The following is a 19,296-nucleotide window of genomic DNA, read 5'->3' as shown; positions in this document are numbered from 1 at the left end:
TGCTGCCCCGGCTCGTCCCTTGCTGACTCGGTCCGTGCGTTCCGTGTCTTCCAGGGCCGGAAAGCAGCTGGCGCCGGCGTGGTGGTGTCTGGGCTCCAGGCAGAAGCACAGCCTCCCTGACTTGCCTTACGACTACGGCGCCCTGGAGCCGCACATCAACGCCCAGATCATGCAGCTGCACCACAGCAAGCACCATGCGACCTACGTGAACAACCTGAACGCCACTGAGGAGAAGTACCAGGAGGCCCTGGCCAAGGGTAGGTGCTGGCCGGGGAGGTGGGAAAGCGTCTGCGGGCAGGGGTGACAAAGAGCCTGGGTGACCGTGGGCGGGGGCTCGGCGCAGGTGCCTGTCCGCGGAAGGGAACCGCTTCATGCTTTGTAGAGTGAATATCCTCAGTAGTTCGTGTCACTTTCTTTTATCTCAGAAAACTTAGGATCCCTGGAAGGAACTTGTCTGTAAATTTTCCCAAGTCCTGTTTTTGTTGCCCAGATTGCTAGCGTTTGTGAGTTGTAGAGCCGTTAAGAAAGCTCCAACTCTGTCCTTGTTACATAATGTGCTCCCAGGTAGGTCTGCCAGCCTTTGCAGGAGGGCTCAGAGCGCTGTCCACCTGTGGCCCAGACAATGTGGCGCACTCAGGTGCCCAGAGCGTCAGTGCAACCCCCTGATGGAAGCAGCAGTGGGGCTTTGCTGTCAGCAAACAGCGCAAAGGTCTGGACAGCAAGTGAGAGGTGGACAGCCCCGCTGCCATCACCTGTCAGGGCAGTCTAGTTATCCAGCCCGCACTCTGGGTGAGAGACCTGAGGACACTGCCTCACCATAGAAACTAGTCTTTGTCATGGTCTGGGAACAGATGGCATCAGGATCGCAGCCCAGGACTTGGGGGTGCCTCCTGTCTGGAGCTGCTCCCATGCCTTGAAGCTTCCCTTAGCCCACGGGAAGAGACAGGAGTTAGCATTGTGACGCTGGTGATGGAAAAGCAGTTACCTAACTGTGGAATAGGTCAGGCCCTCCAGACTCAATACTTCTCTGGATTTAACTTAGGGGTCAAAGTTCACAAGGAAAAGAGCCATTTTGTGGGAGCACTGAAGTAGGCTTGTATGTGTTTACTAATTTTTATAATTCAGCTAAACTATAACATGGACTTAGTTTTTGGTAAAAAAGCTCAATTGACCAAACTTTGGTTAATTGGTAGTTTGTAGACCTGAGTTCGTGCCTCTGAAGCTGTGCCCGGGAATACGGTTTTGGTGTCTGTCTGGAGGAGTGTTGTCCTAATCTACTAGTCAGTCAGGGGCTGACACAGGAAAGCAATGGACAGTCCTGTTTGCAGAGTATCTGTATTGCTTGGTAAGCTGTACAATAAAAAAGGGTGAAAAAAAGACTTTTCTTTTAGAAAATGTTAATTGCTGGAGGATGCACGGGCTTGCCAGAGAGAGAAACAGACAGACAGACAGAGAGGCAGAGGGAGCACATGCTCCAGTAGGTGTTTTCACGCTGCAGTGCCATCTCCTAGATGCCGTGGGCCACGTGTGTTCAGGTCTGGGGTGTTTCAGACTCGGGCTGGGTGTCAAACCGTAGTCAACTGCTGTGTGGGATCTGGCTCCCTTAACCACTAGGTTGCGGGATCAGGCCAAAAAATTCCTTTTTCTTCAATGTATTTTGATTGAGTTTCAGATTTCTGAACTTTGTTATTTTTCAAGACAGTGACATCTTGTTGACTGGGGGCATCTAGTGGGAAAATGCGGTATTTCAGCTTGTTTGTGTTTGAGGTACAGGGCTGAACAAAAAGAGGAGGAAGTTACCACATTCTGGAAGATTTGCTTACGATAATCGGAGGAACTTTGAGTGAACCTCGAGTACGGGAAAGGTCTGTGATTTAGGAAATAAGTGTGTGAAGGATGCAGTAATGGTGAGGGATGGGGAATATCCCAGTTGTGAAAGTATTTCCTGCAAGGCCACGTCTGACATCGGGAATCTTTCTCAACATTTTTTTTTTTTGCCAAAGGGTGTGTGCATTTTCCAGCAAGAGACAGAGGGGGAGAAAGCACTCTTGCCAACGGGGCATGGTCGTTGCAAAATCCCTTCCCCTCCTTTTCACTATCCTGTTGGGATTTTGGGCACACATGCACGCCCACACATGTGGCATGTTTTTTAAGCTGCCAGCACAGAGATTTGAACTGCTGTCAGCTATGTGGGATCCAGCTCTCTTAACCACCAGGCTGGGGTGCAGGCCTGAAAATATTATATTTTAAAAATTATTGAAAAGTTAAAATGGTCAACTTTGGAAACTTGAGAAGATGGTAAGTAAAGTAGCATCATAATCTCATCTCACTTAAACAACTAATATGAATACTTTTCAACTAAAAGTACTTGATTTGTTATATTTGAGGAAAAAAATAAATTGAAACCAAAAATTATGTACCAAAATTTTAATTAAGATGTAATAAAAATATTCAGCAATGGAGCCAGCAGGTGGTGTGGAGATTAGGCACTTGATCTCACACGGCCAGCTGTGCGGTTCAAGTTCCAGATGTGCCCAAAATCCTGAGAGGAGAATGGGAGAGGGGGTTTATGGTGTGGCCATTCCCAGGTGCCAGGTGAGTGATTGTTTTACACCTTATCTTTCTGTCCCTCTCTGCTGAGTGCATGCATCCTATAGCAAAACGAAACAAAACAAAACACTAAAAAATTTCAGCAAACTTTGAGATGTCAGATTGTGACTGGGCACATAGTACAGCAGTTAAGTGCTTGGCATAGCACACTGGAACCTACGTGGCTGCCTTTGGTTCAAATCCTGGCCCCTGCAGCTTGAAAAGCACGCCGGGCGCAAGCGCACGCATGCCCAGATCCTGATAGGATGAGGAATGGAGAGAAAAGTCGTGTGGCCTGACCACGCCCCGCAGGGGTGCTTTCTCTCTCTCTCCTCTCTCTCACATAAAGAGAGGTCGAGGTAATTAGATTATCTCTCAGTAAGCTTGTTTTTTTCTATTCAAAAAACTTAGTTACTATTGATTTATTAAAAAAATAAAATCACGGGAACCAGCAGTTAGCGTAATGGCTATGTCACTGGACTCCCACGTAGTCGACCGTGGTTCGCGTCCTGGACCCGGTGCTTAAGACTCACGCCGGGCGCGTGTGCGTGCGTGCCCAAGATCCCTAGAGGAGAATGGAGGAGAAGGGATTGCGGCGTGACCATCCCCCTGGGGGGTGATTTCTCGCTTTCTGTCTCTCTGTCTCTCTCTCTGTCTGTCTGGTGAGCGCACGCACCCTATAGCGAAAAAAATCTCTCCAAAAAAAAAAAATTACATTTTTAGAATGACTAAGAAAAATTAATAAGGGAATCACTGATCTGTAAGAAAATTATTTTGTAAACATGGAAAAAGAAAGGAATAAAATTATTTTGTAAACATAGTGGGGGAAAAGAAAGGAGTAAAAGAGTTGATATCTAGGGGCCAGCCAGTGTCATGGAGGTTAAGGCAGAGCCCAAACGGCCGACTGTGCAGTTCGAGTCCTGGACCTGGTGGCTTGAAGAACACACTGGGCTGTGTACCTGAAAAAATCCGCAGAGGAGAATGGAGAAGGGATTGTGATGTGACCATCTCACTTTGGGCAGTGATTTCCCACCTTCCCTCTCTTTCTCGCTGTCTAACTGTCTCTTTTCTGAACACTCACACCCTATAGCAAACTAAAAAAGCCCTGAGAGATTATCTGTGTGTTTAGATATTGGTTGGTCCCCCTCTCCATTCTGAATTGCTGAACACCTGGAGATTTGGCCTTGCTGTGTCAGAACGCACATTTCTTACAGTGTTCTTAAAACGTTCCAAAAACGGACCCTCCTTTCTTGGTGTCTTGTGATTAGTAAGCATTCAGTACTTACTCAACAGGGGAGTTTCCATTTTTCCTAGTAGTGCAGTTATTCTGTAGTTACTTGAAAACATGAAAAAAAAACCCACAGTATTTTGGGGGCCAGCAGGTGGTGTGGTGGTTAAAGGCACTGGATTCCCACATGGCCAACCATGGTTCGAGTCCTGGACCTGGTGGCTTGCTCTTTCACTTTCCCTCTCTCTGCCTCTCCCTGGTCAAACTAAAAAATAATAATAAAGTTAAATAAAATAATTCTTTAAAACACAAAAACAAAACAAAAGTATTTGGGGCTAGCATGTTGGTTCAGCGGCTGAATCCCACATGGCCGACTACACGGTTCAAGTCCTGGATCCGGTGGCTTAAAAACCATGCTGGGCTTGTGTGCACGTGTGCCCCAAATCCTGACAGGTGATAGAAATGGAGGAGTAAGGATGGCGATGGGACCATTCTTGTTGGGAGTTGCCTTATTCTTCCCCCTCCCCACCCCAGCAGGTGCCCATGTCCTCTGTCAAAATTAAAAAAAGGTATTTTGCCTACCTGTCTAATAAGGTAGAAAGTCTTTTCGGTGTCTATCTACTTCTCCCAGTGTCTTGAGAGTTTATTCAGGCAGTTCAAATGTGACATTTTCTCTTTTTTTAAAATTTGTTAGAGGCTACTTGCCAGAGAGAGACAGAAAGCACCCCTCCCCAAGTAGAGCCTGGTAACACTGCAGTTTTTTCCTCCATTATTTATGCTGTTGGGAATTTGGACACACACACGCACACACACACACACACGCACACACACACACACACGCACACACGCACACACACACACACACGCACACACACACGCACACACACACACACACTCACACACACACGTCAGGTGGGTTTTTTCAAGCCACCTGGGGCCAGGATTTGAACTGCACAGTTGACCGTGTGGGATCCAGCTCTCTTAATCAGTGGGCTGTGGGACCAGCCTTCTCTTTCTCTTTCTCTTTCTTTCTCTTTCTCTTTCTCTTTCTCTTTCTCTTTCTCTCTCTCTCTCTTTCTCTCCCTCCCTCCCTTTCTTTCTTTCTTTCTTTCTTTCTTTCTTTCTTTCTTTCTTTCTTCCCTAAACTATTGGTATCAGAGAATTAATTGATTTTGGGGAGAAAAGATACTTAGTCATCTAATCAGTCCACATACTTACTGAGCACCTGCTGTGTGCTGGGCAGTTTGTTAGCCACGAGGAACACAGGTCTGCACAGAAATGCTTGCTCACCAGAGCTGACTTGTTAGGAAGGCTGATGAGCAAGTGTTTTATTGAGAGGGCCCAAGGAGAGTTGGGGGTCTGGAAGAGGGGGTGATTGCAGGTTTATACCTTGTGGCTAAGGGAGGTGTACTGATGTTGACATTTAGTTGACAGCTGGAGGAGGAAGGAGGCAATGAAGGCTGGGCTGTGGCAGGGATGAAGGTTACAGAGAGCAGCCATGGTCCGTCAGCCGGAAGCCTGCCCATGTGTCACGTGAGGGCAGGGAGGCCTGTGGCTGGAGCTGGGGAGCGAGCATGGTGGTGTGTTTCTCTGTGACTGAGTTTAAGGACTTAGGGTTCAGTCCCAGTGGCGAAGCCTCGCAGGGGGCTGCCACAAGCAGTCTGCACAGGGTGTCAGCACTCACCATCTGGGACATGCATGACAGGGTGTCAACAGTTAGAAAGGAGAGGGTGGATTCTGCCTGGGTTTACTTTTATTTATTTTTTTCCTAAAGAATTATTTTATCAGGGAACCAGCAGTTAGCGTAATGGCTATGTCGCTGGACTCCCACATAGTCGACCGCGGTTCACGTCCCGGACCCGGTGGCTTAAAACTCACGCCGGGCATGTGTGCGTGTGTGCCCAAGATCCCGAGAGGAGAATGGAAGAGAAGGGATTGCGGTGTGACCATCCCCCCGGAGGGTGATTTCTCGCTTTCTGTCTCTATGTCTCTCTCTGTCTGTCTGGCGAGCGCACGTGCCCTATAGTGAAAAAAATTGCCCTTAAGTGAAAAAAACCTCTCCAAAAAAAAAAAAAAAAAGAATTATTTTATTTAACTTCATTTATCCATTTATTTATTTTTAAAATTTGACCAGAGAGGGACCGAGTGGGAGAGAGAGGGAAGTGAGAAAGCAAGCCACCAGGTCCAGGAGTCAAACCGCAGTCGGCCATGTGGGAGTCCAGTGCCTTAACCACTGCACAACTTGCCGGCCCCCTGCCTGGGTTGCTGCTGGGTGAATGTGGGGTGTGAGTGGTAGGGTCACAATACCCTTCAGGTTACTAGGATGTCCCAGGAACAGGCCATAGCAGGAGTGAGTGTGGAATTGAAGGCAGAGTTTGGTTTCAGTCTGTTGAGTTTCTCATTTAATGTAACTTTTTTTTTTTTTTGGAGAGGTTTTCGCTGTAGGGCGCGTGTGCTCGCCAGACAGACAGACAGACAGAGACATAGAGACAGAAAGTGAGAAATCACCCCCCAGGGGAGATGGTCACGCCGCAATCCCTTCTCCTCCATTCTCCTCTCGGGATCTTGGGCGCACACGCACACGCGTGCCCGGTGTGAATTCTAAGCCACCGGGTCCTGGACGTGAACCGCGGTCGACTATGTGGGAGTCCAGCGACATAGCCATTACGCTAACTGCTGGTTCCCATCATTTAATGTAACTTTGAACTATTTCCTAATGAATGGAGTTCATCTGGGAAGTGAGTTGGGAATTTACATTAGTCTGAGTATAGAGGCATGTGATTTATAGCATCCCATATCTTTGGTTGTTCCCTCTGGTGTTTCATTTGCTGAAATGTTTTCTATCCAAGAGTTCCTTGGCAGCCAGGAGTGATTTTTCTTTCTCACTCTCTCTCTCTCTTTTTTTTTTTTTTTTTTTTTTTTTTTGAGAGACTTTTGCTATAGCGTGCATGCGCTCATCAGAGAGACAGGCAAAAAGTGAGAAATTGCCTGGGGGTGGCCACGCTGCAATCCCTTCTCTGTTTTTCTCGGGATTTTGGGCATGCCTGCACACATGCCTGGTGTGTTTCAAACTGCTGGGTCCAGGACTCAACGCATAGTTGGCTATGTGGGAGTCCAGTACCTTAACCACTACGCCACCGGCTGGCCAGTTCTTCCTTTCTTCTTTTTCTTTTCTAAAGAGTGATTTTTGCTATAGTATGCATGCGCTCAATGCAGAGACTGAGAAAGAGTGAGAAGTCACTCCCCAGAAGGGATGGCCACACTGCAATCCCTTCTCCTCTTGGGATTTTGGGTACACATATACACGTGCTCAGCATGGTTTCAAGCCACTGAATCTGGGACTCCACCCATGGTTGGTTGTATGGGAGTCTAGCACCTTAACCACTACGCCACCTGCTGGCCCCAGGAGTGAATTTTCTAGTTTTACCACCCCTGCTGAATGCCTCACTGCTTGTTCAGCATGTTGTTCACTGAATTGAAAATCCACTGGGACAAATAATTTTGGAAGGGTCTCTTTTTTATATAGAATCTGAAATTACTAAATTTTAGGATTAGTAGGGTTGCTATATACTGGGTTTTTGGAAAAGTCATGATGCATTTTTGCATAGAAAAACAGAAAAATGCATCATACTTTTCTGACGACCTTATATGTTGGTCTAATTAGCTGATGTCTTACACAGAAAAGAAAAGGTAAAGAGTGGCCAAAAGAAATAAGAAATTTTGAGGGACCAGCAGTTAGCGTAATGGCTATGTCGCTGGACTCCCATGTAGTTGACCGCGGTTCGAGTCCCGGACCCGGTGGCTTAAACTCACGCCGGGTGCTTGTGCGTGCGTGCCCGAGATCCTGAGAGAACGGAGAAAAAGGGATTGCAGCATGGCCATCCCCCCTGGGGGGTGATTTCTCGCTTTCTGTCTCTCTGTCTCTCTCTGTCTGTCTGGTGAGCACACGCATCCTATAGCAAAAATCTCTCCAAAAAAAGGAAAAAAAAAAGAAATAAGAAATTTTGAAAAGGTGTTTGTGTGTTGACATTTCAGGAGATGTTACGGCTCAGGTAGCTCTTCAGCCTGCCCTGAAGTTCAACGGCGGAGGTCATATCAATCACACCATTTTCTGGACTAACCTGAGCCCTAACGGCGGCGGAGAACCCAAAGGTCAGTATATCTGAGCACAGCCTTATCTGCATTTTGTGCGCAATAGAACATGATTGTTGATTTTTTCTTTTAGTTTTTGCTTCGTGGCGTGTGTGCTCACCAGAGAGAGACAGAGGCACTGAGAGGGAAAGTGAGAAATCACTCTCCAGGGCGCATGGCTACGCTGCAGTCCCTTCTCCTCCACTCTTGGGATTTTGGGCATGGATGCACAAGTGCCCTATGGGATTTTCCAAGCCATTGGTCTGGGACTTGAAATGCAGTCAGCCATGTGGGATTCAGCGCCTTAACCTCTGTGCCATTTGCCCATATTGTTGATTTTTTTGTTCCCTTAATTTTCCTTGCAATATGGGAAACCAGCAGTCTGTTTTTTCTGATTTAGGTCTCAGACCATGACTTAATGCATTGAAGTTTAGTCAGTTACCAGATCATTAGATATAACCATATTTAACCAATAGCTTTAGTATTTTCTTCCATTTTTAAAATTATCTGTAGTACTTTATTCCATCATTGTACTTATAAAAGATAATTTCTTTATTTAATTTTAATGTTTACCAGAGGGAGTGTGTGCTTGCTGGGAGAGAGAGAAAATGAAAAAATTCCCCTCCATGGAGGACAGTCACATTGCAAACCCTCTTTTCCATCTCTCCCTCCTTTTTTGGACCTTTTTTTTTTTTTTAAGTTTTTACCACAGGGTGTGTGCATTTGCTGGAAAGAGAAAGAGACAGGGAAAGTGAAAGATCACTGTCCCACCCAGTGGGTATGGCCATGCTGCATTCTCTTTTCCATTCTCCTCTAGGGTCTCTGGGCACACACACATACCCACCATGTTTTTCAGACCCCTGGATCTGGGACTTGAACTGTGCAGTAGGCCATGTGAGATCCAGTTGGCTTAATCACCAGGCAATAATTACTTATAACCAATAGAAAAGAGAAGTGAGGATTTTGACCCAGTCGATTTGGTTGATTTGCTCAGTCTAAAATTATATTCTGTATGCAGTGGAATAAAAGGGTTATAGCTCTTAAAAGTTTACTCTTAGTTCAGTAACAGAAGAGATAAAATCACTGTTTTAAAATCAGTTTAATCACATAGGACGATCAGGGCTGCCTTGGAGAAGAATGGAGTAACAGCCATAACTTCTTACTCCCAGGTGGTTATGTAGAGTAGGTAAGGTAGAAGACAAAGTGAGTTTTCACATTGAGAGAAAACTGAAAGCTAATGGGATTTAGTATTTCTTTCCTGATGACAGTAGCACGGCGAGTGAAAAGACTCCCTCTTAGGACAGGCTTCGTTGACAAACACGTGAATAAAGTTGTGAAACCTTACATCCTGGCGTAAGGGCAGGAGTACCACTAGTGTTACGTAGGGTCACCGGTTATGGTACATCTTGCGTGCAATGTTGTCTAGTTGCTTCTTGGGCCATGCAGAACTATTTTAATATACGTGATGTCATACTTTATTGTAATTGTTGACCTCTCTATTTGTGTGTGTTGTTTTTTATTATTTTTTAATAGGGGAGTTGCTGGAAGCCATCAAACGTGACTTTGGTTCCTTTGACAAGTTTAAGGAGAAGCTGACAGCCGTGTCTGTTGGTGTCCAAGGCTCAGGTTGGGGTTGGCTTGGTTTCAATAAGGAGCAGGGACGCCTACAGATCGCTGCCTGTCCTAATCAGGATCCGCTGCAGGGAACAACAGGTTAGAGTTAAGAGGTGTTACTTGTCTCATTTGGGAGAGATAGTTTACTACAAAGCGTTTAACTAATTGTTTACACTTCTCATGACTGTAATAATTTGAGCAACTCTTATTTATTTATTTATTTATTTTTTGAGAGATTTTCACTGTAGGGCGCGTGCGCTCGCCAGACAGAGAGAGACATAGAGACAGAAAGCGAGAAATCACCCCCCAGGGGGGATGGTGACGCCGCAATCCCTTCTCCTCCATTCTCCTCTCGGGATCTTGGGCATGCACGCACACGCGCCCGGCGTGAGTTTTAAGCCACCGGGTCCGGGACACGAACCGCGGTCGACTACGTGGGAATCCAGCGACATAGCCATTACGCTAACTGCTGGTTCCCTTTGAGCAACTCTTTTAAACGATAATACCCAGAGTCTTATGTAAGTAAAAATGCTTTGTAAGTCCTTGACATTTTGTAAAATAAGCACATATAATTTTATAGCTATGTTACTAAAGACATTATTTATTTATTTTGAAGCATTAATTTATTTATTTGTTGTGGTTTTCAAACCACAGGGTCTGGGACTCAAGCCATGGTAGGCCCTGTGGGAATCCAGCACCTTACCCACCATGCCACCTGCTGGCCCCAACAAAAGCATTTTAATCACAAGCCCTGCGTCATCATCATCATCATCATCGTGTAGAGAATTAGTGTCAGCTTAAAGAGTTACACCACTATATGGGCCAGCAGGTGGCGTAATGGTTGAGGGTGCTGGGCTCCCACCTGGGCGATCGTGGTTTGAGTCTCAGACCTGGCGGCTTGCTTTCTCACTTTACCTCTCTCTCTTACTCTGTCCCTCTCTGGTGATTAAAATAAAATAAAAATGAAAGAAAGTTAAATAAAATAATTCTTAAATAAAAAAGATACCACTAGAATAAAACCTTTAGATAAATAATGAGTGAGAAACAACTAGAAGCTTATAGTTCAGTAACAGAAGAGATAAAATCACTGTTTTAAAATCAGTTTAATCACATAGGACGATCAGGGCTGCCTTGGAGAAGAATGGAGTAACAGCCATAACTTCTTACTCCCAGGTGGTTATGTAGAGTAGGTAAGGTAGAAGACAAAGTGAGTTTTCACATTGAGAGAAAACTGAAAGCTAATGGGATTTAGTATTTCTTTCCTGATGACAGTAGCACGGCGAGTGAAAAGACTCCCTCTTAGGACAGGCTTCGTTGACAAACACGTGAATAAAGTTGTGAAACCTTACATCCTGGCGTAAGGGCAGGAGTACCACTAGTGTTACGTAGGGTCACCGGTTATGGTACATCTTGCGTGCAATGTTGTCTAGTTGCTTCTTGGGCCATGCAGAACTATTTTAATATACGTGATGTCATACTTTATTGTAATTGTTGACCTCTCTATTTGTGTGTGTTGTTTTTTATTATTTTTTAATAGGGGAGTTGCTGGAAGCCATCAAACGTGACTTTGGTTCCTTTGACAAGTTTAAGGAGAAGCTGACAGCCGTGTCTGTTGGTGTCCAAGGCTCAGGTTGGGGTTGGCTTGGTTTCAATAAGGAGCAGGGACGCCTACAGATCGCTGCCTGTCCTAATCAGGATCCGCTGCAGGGAACAACAGGTTAGAGTTAAGAGGTGTTACTTGTCTCATTTGGGAGAGATAGTTTACTACAAAGCGTTTAACTAATTGTTTACACTTCTCATGACTGTAATAATTTGAGCAACTCTTATTTATTTATTTATTTATTTTTTGAGAGATTTTCACTGTAGGGCGCGTGCGCTCGCCAGACAGAGAGAGACATAGAGACAGAAAGCGAGAAATCACCCCCCAGGGGGGATGGTGACGCCGCAATCCCTTCTCCTCCATTCTCCTCTCGGGATCTTGGGCATGCACGCACACGCGCCCGGCGTGAGTTTTAAGCCACCGGGTCCGGGACACGAACCGCGGTCGACTACGCGGGAATCCAGTGACATAGCCATGCAACTCTTTTAAACGATAATACCCAGAGTCTTATGTAAGTAAAAATGCTTTGTAAGTCCTTGACATTTTGTAAAATAAGCACATATAATTTTATAGCTATGTTACTAAAGACATTATTTATTTATTTTGAAGCATTAATTTATTTATTTGTTGTGGTTTTCAAACCACAGGGTCTGGGACTCAAGCCATGGTAGGCCCTGTGGGAATCCAGCACCTTAACCACCATGCCACCTGCTGGCCCCAACAAAAGCATTTTAATCACAAGCCCTGCGTCATCATCATCATCATCATCGTGTAGAGAATTAGTGTCAGCTTAAAGAGTTACACCACTATATGGGCCAGCAGGTGGCGTAATGGTTGAGGGTGCTGGGCTCCCACCTGGGCGATCGTGGTTTGAGTCTCAGACCTGGCGGCTTGCTTTCTCACTTTACCTCTCTCTCTTACTCTGTCCCTCTCTGGTGATTAAAATAAAATAAAAATGAAAGAAAGTTAAATAAAATAATTCTTAAATAAAAAAGATACCACTAGAATAAAACCTTTAGATAAATAATGAGTGAGAAACAACTAGAAGCTTAGCCTGCTTTTTTTTTGAGTGGTTTTTTTATAGGGTGTGTGTGTGCTTGCCGGAAAGAGAAAGCCAGAGAGACAGAAAGTGAGAAATCACCCCTTAAGGGGGGATGGTCACGCTGCAATCCCTTCTCCTCCATTCTCCTCTTGGGATCTTGAGCATTCACACACACGCGCCTGGCGTGAGTTTAAGCCATCAGGTCTGGAACTCGAAATGTGGTCGATTATGTGGGAGTCCAGTGACATAGCCATTACACCAACTGCTGGTCCCCTGAGCCTGACTTCTGAATTTGTAGTTCCCTGCTCTGCTGAGGACTTGGGCTTAATAGAATTAAGTTTTTAGAGTCTTTTCCAGGAATCTTCAGTATGTGAAAGTACTTGGTTTGGAAGCTCCGGGCTGGGCTCACCAAATCTTTTTTTTCCCCTTGGAGTCTAATTGAATTAGAATCCTGTATAAAATGTCACCGGAGAGTCATAGGCCATCTGGCAGTTAGCTGGGATGTTTATCTCTGAGGTAGAGAACTTGAAAGCCATCCCCTGACATCGGGCAGTCGGCAGCCATTCTCTGCTACACTTCCTGCCTTTGCACACGTCAGGAGACTCCTGCGTGCATGACTCACTCCCTGATCACGCTCAGTGTTGTCAGGAGGTGAATAGTGCCTTTGGGGAAGTGAGGTGCCCAGGTATTCGCAGGAGCCAGGAAAGGAGTCAGGGAAGGAGTCAGGCGCACCTAGAAAGGCACCTGGCCAAAGGCTGCGATTTCCCTGTGGGTGGCAGATCTATGCCTTTCCTCCCACTTGAAAAAAGCCTGTTGCAGTGAATTTAAGGCGTGGTTTTTTATTTACAGGAAACATGGTTCACAGATTTTGCTACAGTAATTATTCCTCATATTAGTGATCTCACAACTGATCAAGACATACCAGTTGAGAATTGTTCTCATAGAGGAGAGTTATCTTTTAGTTTGAGAGTTTTTATAAAATAAATATTTATTTATTTAAAGAATTATTTTATTTAACTTTACTTATTTATTTTAACTTGACCAGAGAGAGACAGAGAGAGAGAGAGAGAGAGAGAGAGAGAGAGAGAGAGAGAGAGAAAGCGAGAAAGCAGGCTGCCAGGTCTAGGACTCGAACTGTGGTTGGCCATGTGGGAGTCCAGTGCCCTTAACCACCATGCCACCTGCCAGCCCCCTAAATAAATGTTTGTTTATAGATAGAATGAAGTTCTTCAGTTTCACTAGTTACTAAAAACATGGTGTCTTTTTGTTTAGTCCTGCTCAGTTTGCCTTGTTAACATATTCTTTTATTTACTTATTTTTTGGAGTGATTTTTGCTATAGGGTGCGTGTGCTCACTGGAGAGACAGAGAGAGACAGAGAGTCAGAAAGCAAGAAATCACCCCCGAGGGGGCATGACCACGCTGCAATCCCTTCTTCTCAATTCTCTCGAGATTTTGGGCACGCACACACATGTGCCCGGCGTGAGGTTTAAACCACTGTGTCCGGGACTCTTAACTGTAATCGACCATGTGGGAGTCCAGTGATGTAACCATTACTCCATCAGCGGGTCCCCGTTAACGTGTTAACGTATTATTTCTATTAGTGTCTCATAAACGCTGTCTGTTCTCTAAGACTGAAATGAGCCTTGGAGAGCAGAGTGTGTTTCTCACAAACCCCTGTGAGTGCACAGGCCTTTGGAAGAGACCTGGGAGGGCCTCAGCCACCCTGGAACGGAGTGTGACATGGACCCTGGGAGGAGGGCTGGGAGTTTGCTCGTGGACGAAACTGTTGGCTTTTTAAAAAAAATTTATTTATTCTATTTATTATCATATTTTCCTTAAAGAATTGTTTATTTTAATTTTATGTATTCATTCATTCATTTTTTAATTTGACCAGCGAGAGATATAGAGAGAGGGAAAGTGAGAAGAAAGCCACTCGGTCCAGGACTTGAACTGCAGTCAGTCATGTGGGAGGGTCCAGGACCTTAACCACCATGTCACCTGCTGGCCCCAATTATTATTATTTTTTAATTTTACCAGAGAGAGACAGAGAGAGGAAAAGTGAGAAAGCAAGCTGCTAAGTCTGGGACTTGATTTGCCATGTGGGGGTGCAGCGCCTCAGCCACCACACCACGTGCTGGCCCGGAATCTGTTGTCTTTTTAGGAACTGTTAAAGTACAGTAGTTAATTGACTTCCCAGTCCATTTTAGTTCATTTTTACCATTATCACTTACTTTTTTCAGAGTAAAGTTTAAACTTCATTTTTTTTAAAGAATTATTTTATTGGGGTTGGCAGGTGGCATGGTGATTAGGCATGCTGGACTCCCACATGGCTGACCATGGTTCGAGTCCCAGACCTGGAGGCATGCTTTCTCACTTTCCCTTTTTCTCTCTCTGTCTGTCTTGGAGATACTAAATAATAATAATAATAATAATAATAATAAAGTTAAACAAAATAATTCTTTAAAAAATATTTTGTTTAACTTTATTTATTTTAATTTGACCAGAGAGGGACAGAGTGAGAGAGAGAGAGAAAGAGAGAGAGAGAAAGTGAGAAAGCAAGCCACCAGGTCTGGGTCCAACCATGGTTAGCCATATAGGAGTCCAGCGCCCTTAATCACCATACCACCTGCCGGCCCTAAACATTTTTTTTTTTTTGAGAGGTTTTTGCTATAGGATGCGTGCGCTCGCCAGAAAGACAGAGAGAGATAGAGAGACAGAAAGCGAAAACTCACTCCCTGGGGGGATGGCCACACCGCAATCCCTTCTCCTTCATTCTCCTTTCGGGATCTTGGGCACACACACACACACGCCCGTTGTGAGTTTAAGCAACTGGGTCCGGGACTTGAACTGCAGTCAGCTACATGGGAGCTCAGCGACATAGCCATTATGTTAACTGTTGGTCCCCCTAAACATTTTTTATAGTAATCATTCTTAGACAGATTTCCTGTTTGTGTAAGAGATACAAGTGGATGAGCTTGTGGTAAAGGGTAAGTTTGTGTACATAGGAAAATAAGTTTAAATTGAGAAGATACAATGTTTATAGTTTTTGCTTTTTTCCCTCCTTTTTCATAGGCCTTGTCCCGCTGCTGGGAATTGACGTGTGGGAGCATGCTTACTACCTTCAGTATAAGAATGTCAGACCTGATTATCTGAAAGCTATTTGGAATGTGATCAACTGGGAGAATGTAACTGAAAGATACATGGCTTGCAAAAAGTGAATCATCCTTGTACTGAGTATGTTAAGCCCTTTAAATCTTTTTTGCAGTAGTTCAGAGTGCTGTGATATTTCACACTGTTGTAGCATTTCTTGGTGTTATTCATTTACACATTTGATCATTGTAATTTAACATTAAGAATAATTATTTGAAAATTTTACTGTTGGCAACTGTTTGAAAATAGTAAATGCTTTGTGTGAGTTACTCTTGAGAACATTTTCTTCAGAAAGCTAAAATAGCTAGGTTATAATCGTCATTATAAAACCATAAAAGCATTCTGTTCCTGTACTTTGGGACCTTTAGGGAAGCCTTTATAATCTTGTTCTGTTGCAGTATAGAGAAATCTAATCTTCACACAAGTTCTTTAATGGTAAAATGCTGGAATTTCTGAAGGAAAATACTTAGTGTTCTGATGAAATAGCTCTGTGGTAGGTGATCCTGTGTAGTGGAAATATCTGTCACCTGATGGCTTTTATTTAAGGTCACGTGTTACAGGGGTTAACACGGACAGTTCTGTCATTTAAGGAACCCTTAAGTTGACTGCTAATTGCAAACTGCTTTATTATAAGGAGATGTTTGTGCATCCACATTTTTCTGTAAGCCTAACCATAAAGACTGTGATGTAGGATTGTGTCCTCACACACACAAATGTGCTCGAAGTGGACAGACGAGGGTCTCGCTGGGAAAGTCGGCGATGGGGCCGAGGTCTCGGCTCACCCCGGTGGGCACTGGCCTCTCTTTGGGTCCTGCTGCCAGGCCTCCCTCAGCAGAACTGGGCCCTGGGCCGCATACTTCTCCCCAGGTCGAGGCACACTGATTCTGGACAAGGTCAGTGGCGTGCCTCCCACAGCAACATTTATTTCCAAAGACATATTTTAATTTATTCTGTCCTTTTGATGTTTTCTCATAAAAAAATGCACGACCACTCGAGAAGCTTTGTGTTGTTTTTTCAATAAAGCAAAATCTCTACCTGTGACACAGACATAGCCTGTCAGGCTCCGTTCCTGTGGAGTTTCCCAAGTAGGACTGGCTACCGTTTAAGTATGGCGGGCTCCTTCCTGTGTTCGGTTTAACATACTCATGCATTCCCTCACGTTTCATCGTCTTTCTAATTATCACCAGTGGCTATAGCATATCTTATCAATTAGACATTTCCTCATTTACTTTACGGTCTGTTACTGATACTTCTTTTTTTTTTTTTTGCTGGAGAGCACGTGTGCTTGTTAGAGAGAGAGGTAAAGTGAGAAAACACCACCTCCCCCTGTGGGGTAAGCTCTCACTAATTGCTTTCTCAAGCCTTTAAGGATTTTGGCCTCCTGTGTTTTTCAGGCCACCAGGTCCAGGACTCAAACTGTGGGGTCAGCCATGTGGGATCCAACCGCCTTACCCTCTATGCCACCAGCTGGCCTGTTATGCCTTGTTTGCTTATAAATGCTGCTTATTACAAGTGATGCTGTGGTGAGCAGCCCTGTGGTTTTACCTCCTCTTGGAATATTTCACTTTTTAGAATTTTTGTTACTGGGTGTGTGTGCTCGCTGGAGACTGAGAGAGAGGAAGAGTGAGAAGGCATCTTCTAGGGGAGTGGTCACTGTCACAGTCCCTTCTCCATTCTCCTCTGTGGACTTGGGCATCGTGCACACATGCCTGACATCTCTCCCAGGCTGCCGGATGTGGGACTCAGACCTCGCAGTCACCCATGTGGGATCCACTTGCCCTACCCACCATGTCACTCCTGGCCTGAATATTTTTCTTCATATAGGTTTTTTTTTTCTTAAACTTATATAGTAATGTTTATATTTTTTATTTTTACTTTTTCCCCAACTTAATTTTCTTTTTTAGAGGAAAATGGGATATCTTAGCACTTTTAATATTGAAGACTAAAGTTTAAAAATACATTAAATTTGGGCCAGCAGGTGGCGTGATGGTTAAGGCGCTGGATTCCCACTTGGCTGAACACGGTTTGAATTTCTCAGCTGACAGCTTGCTTTCTCACTTTCCCTTTCTCTCTCTGGTCAAAGTAAAAGATAATAATAACAACAAATAAATTAAATAGATAATTCTTAATATATATATATATATATATATATTCAGTTGAGGGCATATTGCTTTTAGAATTCAGTTAGAAAAATATTTAGGCTTGTTGAATGGTCAGCAGTGTTCATGATGAGACTGTTGATACCTGTGTGTGTCTTTGTCAATACTTGTGACTTGAAAGAACTTGGGCAATGGCAGTTGACATCCTTGGGTACCACAGTGAGATGACTTTCAGAGCGTGCAAGTGGGAGCCTTGTGATTACTACCTGCCTCCACAGTGAGGCACTGACCCGGCCCAGGCCAGCCAGGAAAGCGGGGCCTTTTCGATACGAATGGTCTGCCAGATGGTGGTTTAAATGTAACCAGCAAAGATTTGCAGAGACTACCGACTTATCCACGGGCTTTTGACTTCTACTAAGCTTTACAATATAAAAAAAAATTCACTCTTGAAATTTCTGTGGGGCTCTATTTTTGCTTGACTTTCTGTTGACAAGAATGAGGAAGCACATTGTCCTTCACCGAGTTTGTCTCTCCTCACTGGCGAGGTTGAGAGACTAGAACAATAATTTTAACCATCCAGTGGAAAAGGAAACTAATATGACGTAAGCCTCTGTTACATAATAAAAAAGGAATAGAAGTAAAATTGCCATTTCTTCCTTCAAGGAAGGAAAATCCAAGAAGGATGTTTGGGACCGGATCAGCTGTGGCTCTGACGTGGCTGTGCTTCAAAACTGTGTGTGCAATTAGTGCTGGAGGAAAATTAGTGCTGGAGGAAAGGGAACACTGCCTTTGAAATAGTATCTGAGCCTCAGACTCTTATGTAATATTTAGACTTTGATGTTATAAAATCACAACTTTTTCACACACCTCTACTTCGTGGTCTGAAAGTGATATTTGAATTTCCTTTGAGCACCTTTTTTTTCCTCCTTTTTATTTTTTAAATTTGCTACAAGGCACGTACACTTTCCAGAGGGAGTCACAGAGAGAAAGTGCGGCAGCACCCCCAGGGGATGGCCATGCTGCGGTCCCGTCTCTTCCAGTCTCCCCTCAGGGTTTCTCAAGCCACTGAGATCCCGCCGCCCCAACTACCATAGCGTGGGCTGAGCCCTCTTCAGAGTCCCTTTAAAAAACTAACATCAAACCATAAAATTAATTTCAGTGTGTGTTATGAGTCATAGCCAAAACTAGGTAGAAATACACATTTTATTTCTATTTTATTTCAAGGGAATTACTGTTTGGGAAAGCTCTAAGGTAAATGTTTTATAAATCACTGTTTCTCATTTTCAGTCGTGCCCTGATGATCCCAGCAAGCTTACATCCTGGCTTCTAAGATACACATCGAACCTAGTACACACAGGAAATCCTATAAGGCCCTGCAGAACTGTCACTTAATTATTCATTAAAGAAACATTTATTTTCCTCCTACCGTGTGCGTAACGTTTTTTGACTGTAAAAAGATCTATCAGCCATCAAAAGAGGACCGTGTTATTATGTATGTGGGTCAAAACAGCGATCCCATCGTGCTCTGTTGGTTTTACTGCCTTTCTATGTGAAAGCAACGATAGATCGTAGGTCGGGGAAATTTTATGCTTAAAACCCAGAAGGTAGCCCAGCCACAGCAGCACAAGCAGTAGTATGCGGCCTCACAATGCTGGAACCACACAGAAGACCAGGGTTCGGGTCCTCAGTTTGAAACAGGCCAGGTAACACCCATAATTCTCGTAAGGCTGGGGCGATTGTGGTGCCTGCGTCCCTTTCATGAAATAATTTTGTTGTTGTTAAAGAGAACATGCCCTTGCCAGAAAGAGGGAAACTGAGAAATCACCCCCAAGTGGGGATGGC

At 44.4% G+C, this 19,296-nt stretch overlaps 1 protein-coding gene across 2 annotated transcripts in view; it reads left to right on the top strand.

Annotated features, from left to right (window-relative positions):
• Positions 1-19,296, top strand: part of SOD2 (superoxide dismutase 2) — a 30,351-nt gene that overhangs the window by 2,766 nt on the left and 8,289 nt on the right. The window contains exons 2-6 of one of the 2 annotated variants that reach the window (XM_006152239.3): positions 55-257; positions 7,853-7,969; positions 9,482-9,661; positions 15,278-15,439; positions 18,742-18,880. In XM_006152239.3, coding sequence (XP_006152301.1) covers positions 55-257; positions 7,853-7,969; positions 9,482-9,661; positions 15,278-15,423 — 646 coding nt within the window. In that variant the 3' untranslated portion in view covers positions 15,424-15,439; positions 18,742-18,880. Of the gene's footprint in view, positions 1-54; positions 258-7,852; positions 7,970-9,481; positions 9,662-15,277; positions 15,440-18,741; positions 18,881-19,296 lie in introns of those variants that run through there. The other variant, XM_014589241.2, reaches the window with a different exon arrangement.

Source organism: Tupaia chinensis, unplaced genomic scaffold, assembly GCF_000334495.1.
Source record: "Tupaia chinensis unplaced genomic scaffold, TupChi_1.0 Scaffold000346_1, whole genome shotgun sequence".
Classification (NCBI taxonomy): Eukaryota; Metazoa; Chordata; class Mammalia; order Scandentia; family Tupaiidae; genus Tupaia; species Tupaia belangeri.
This window is presented reverse-complemented; position numbering and strand designations above follow the sequence as displayed.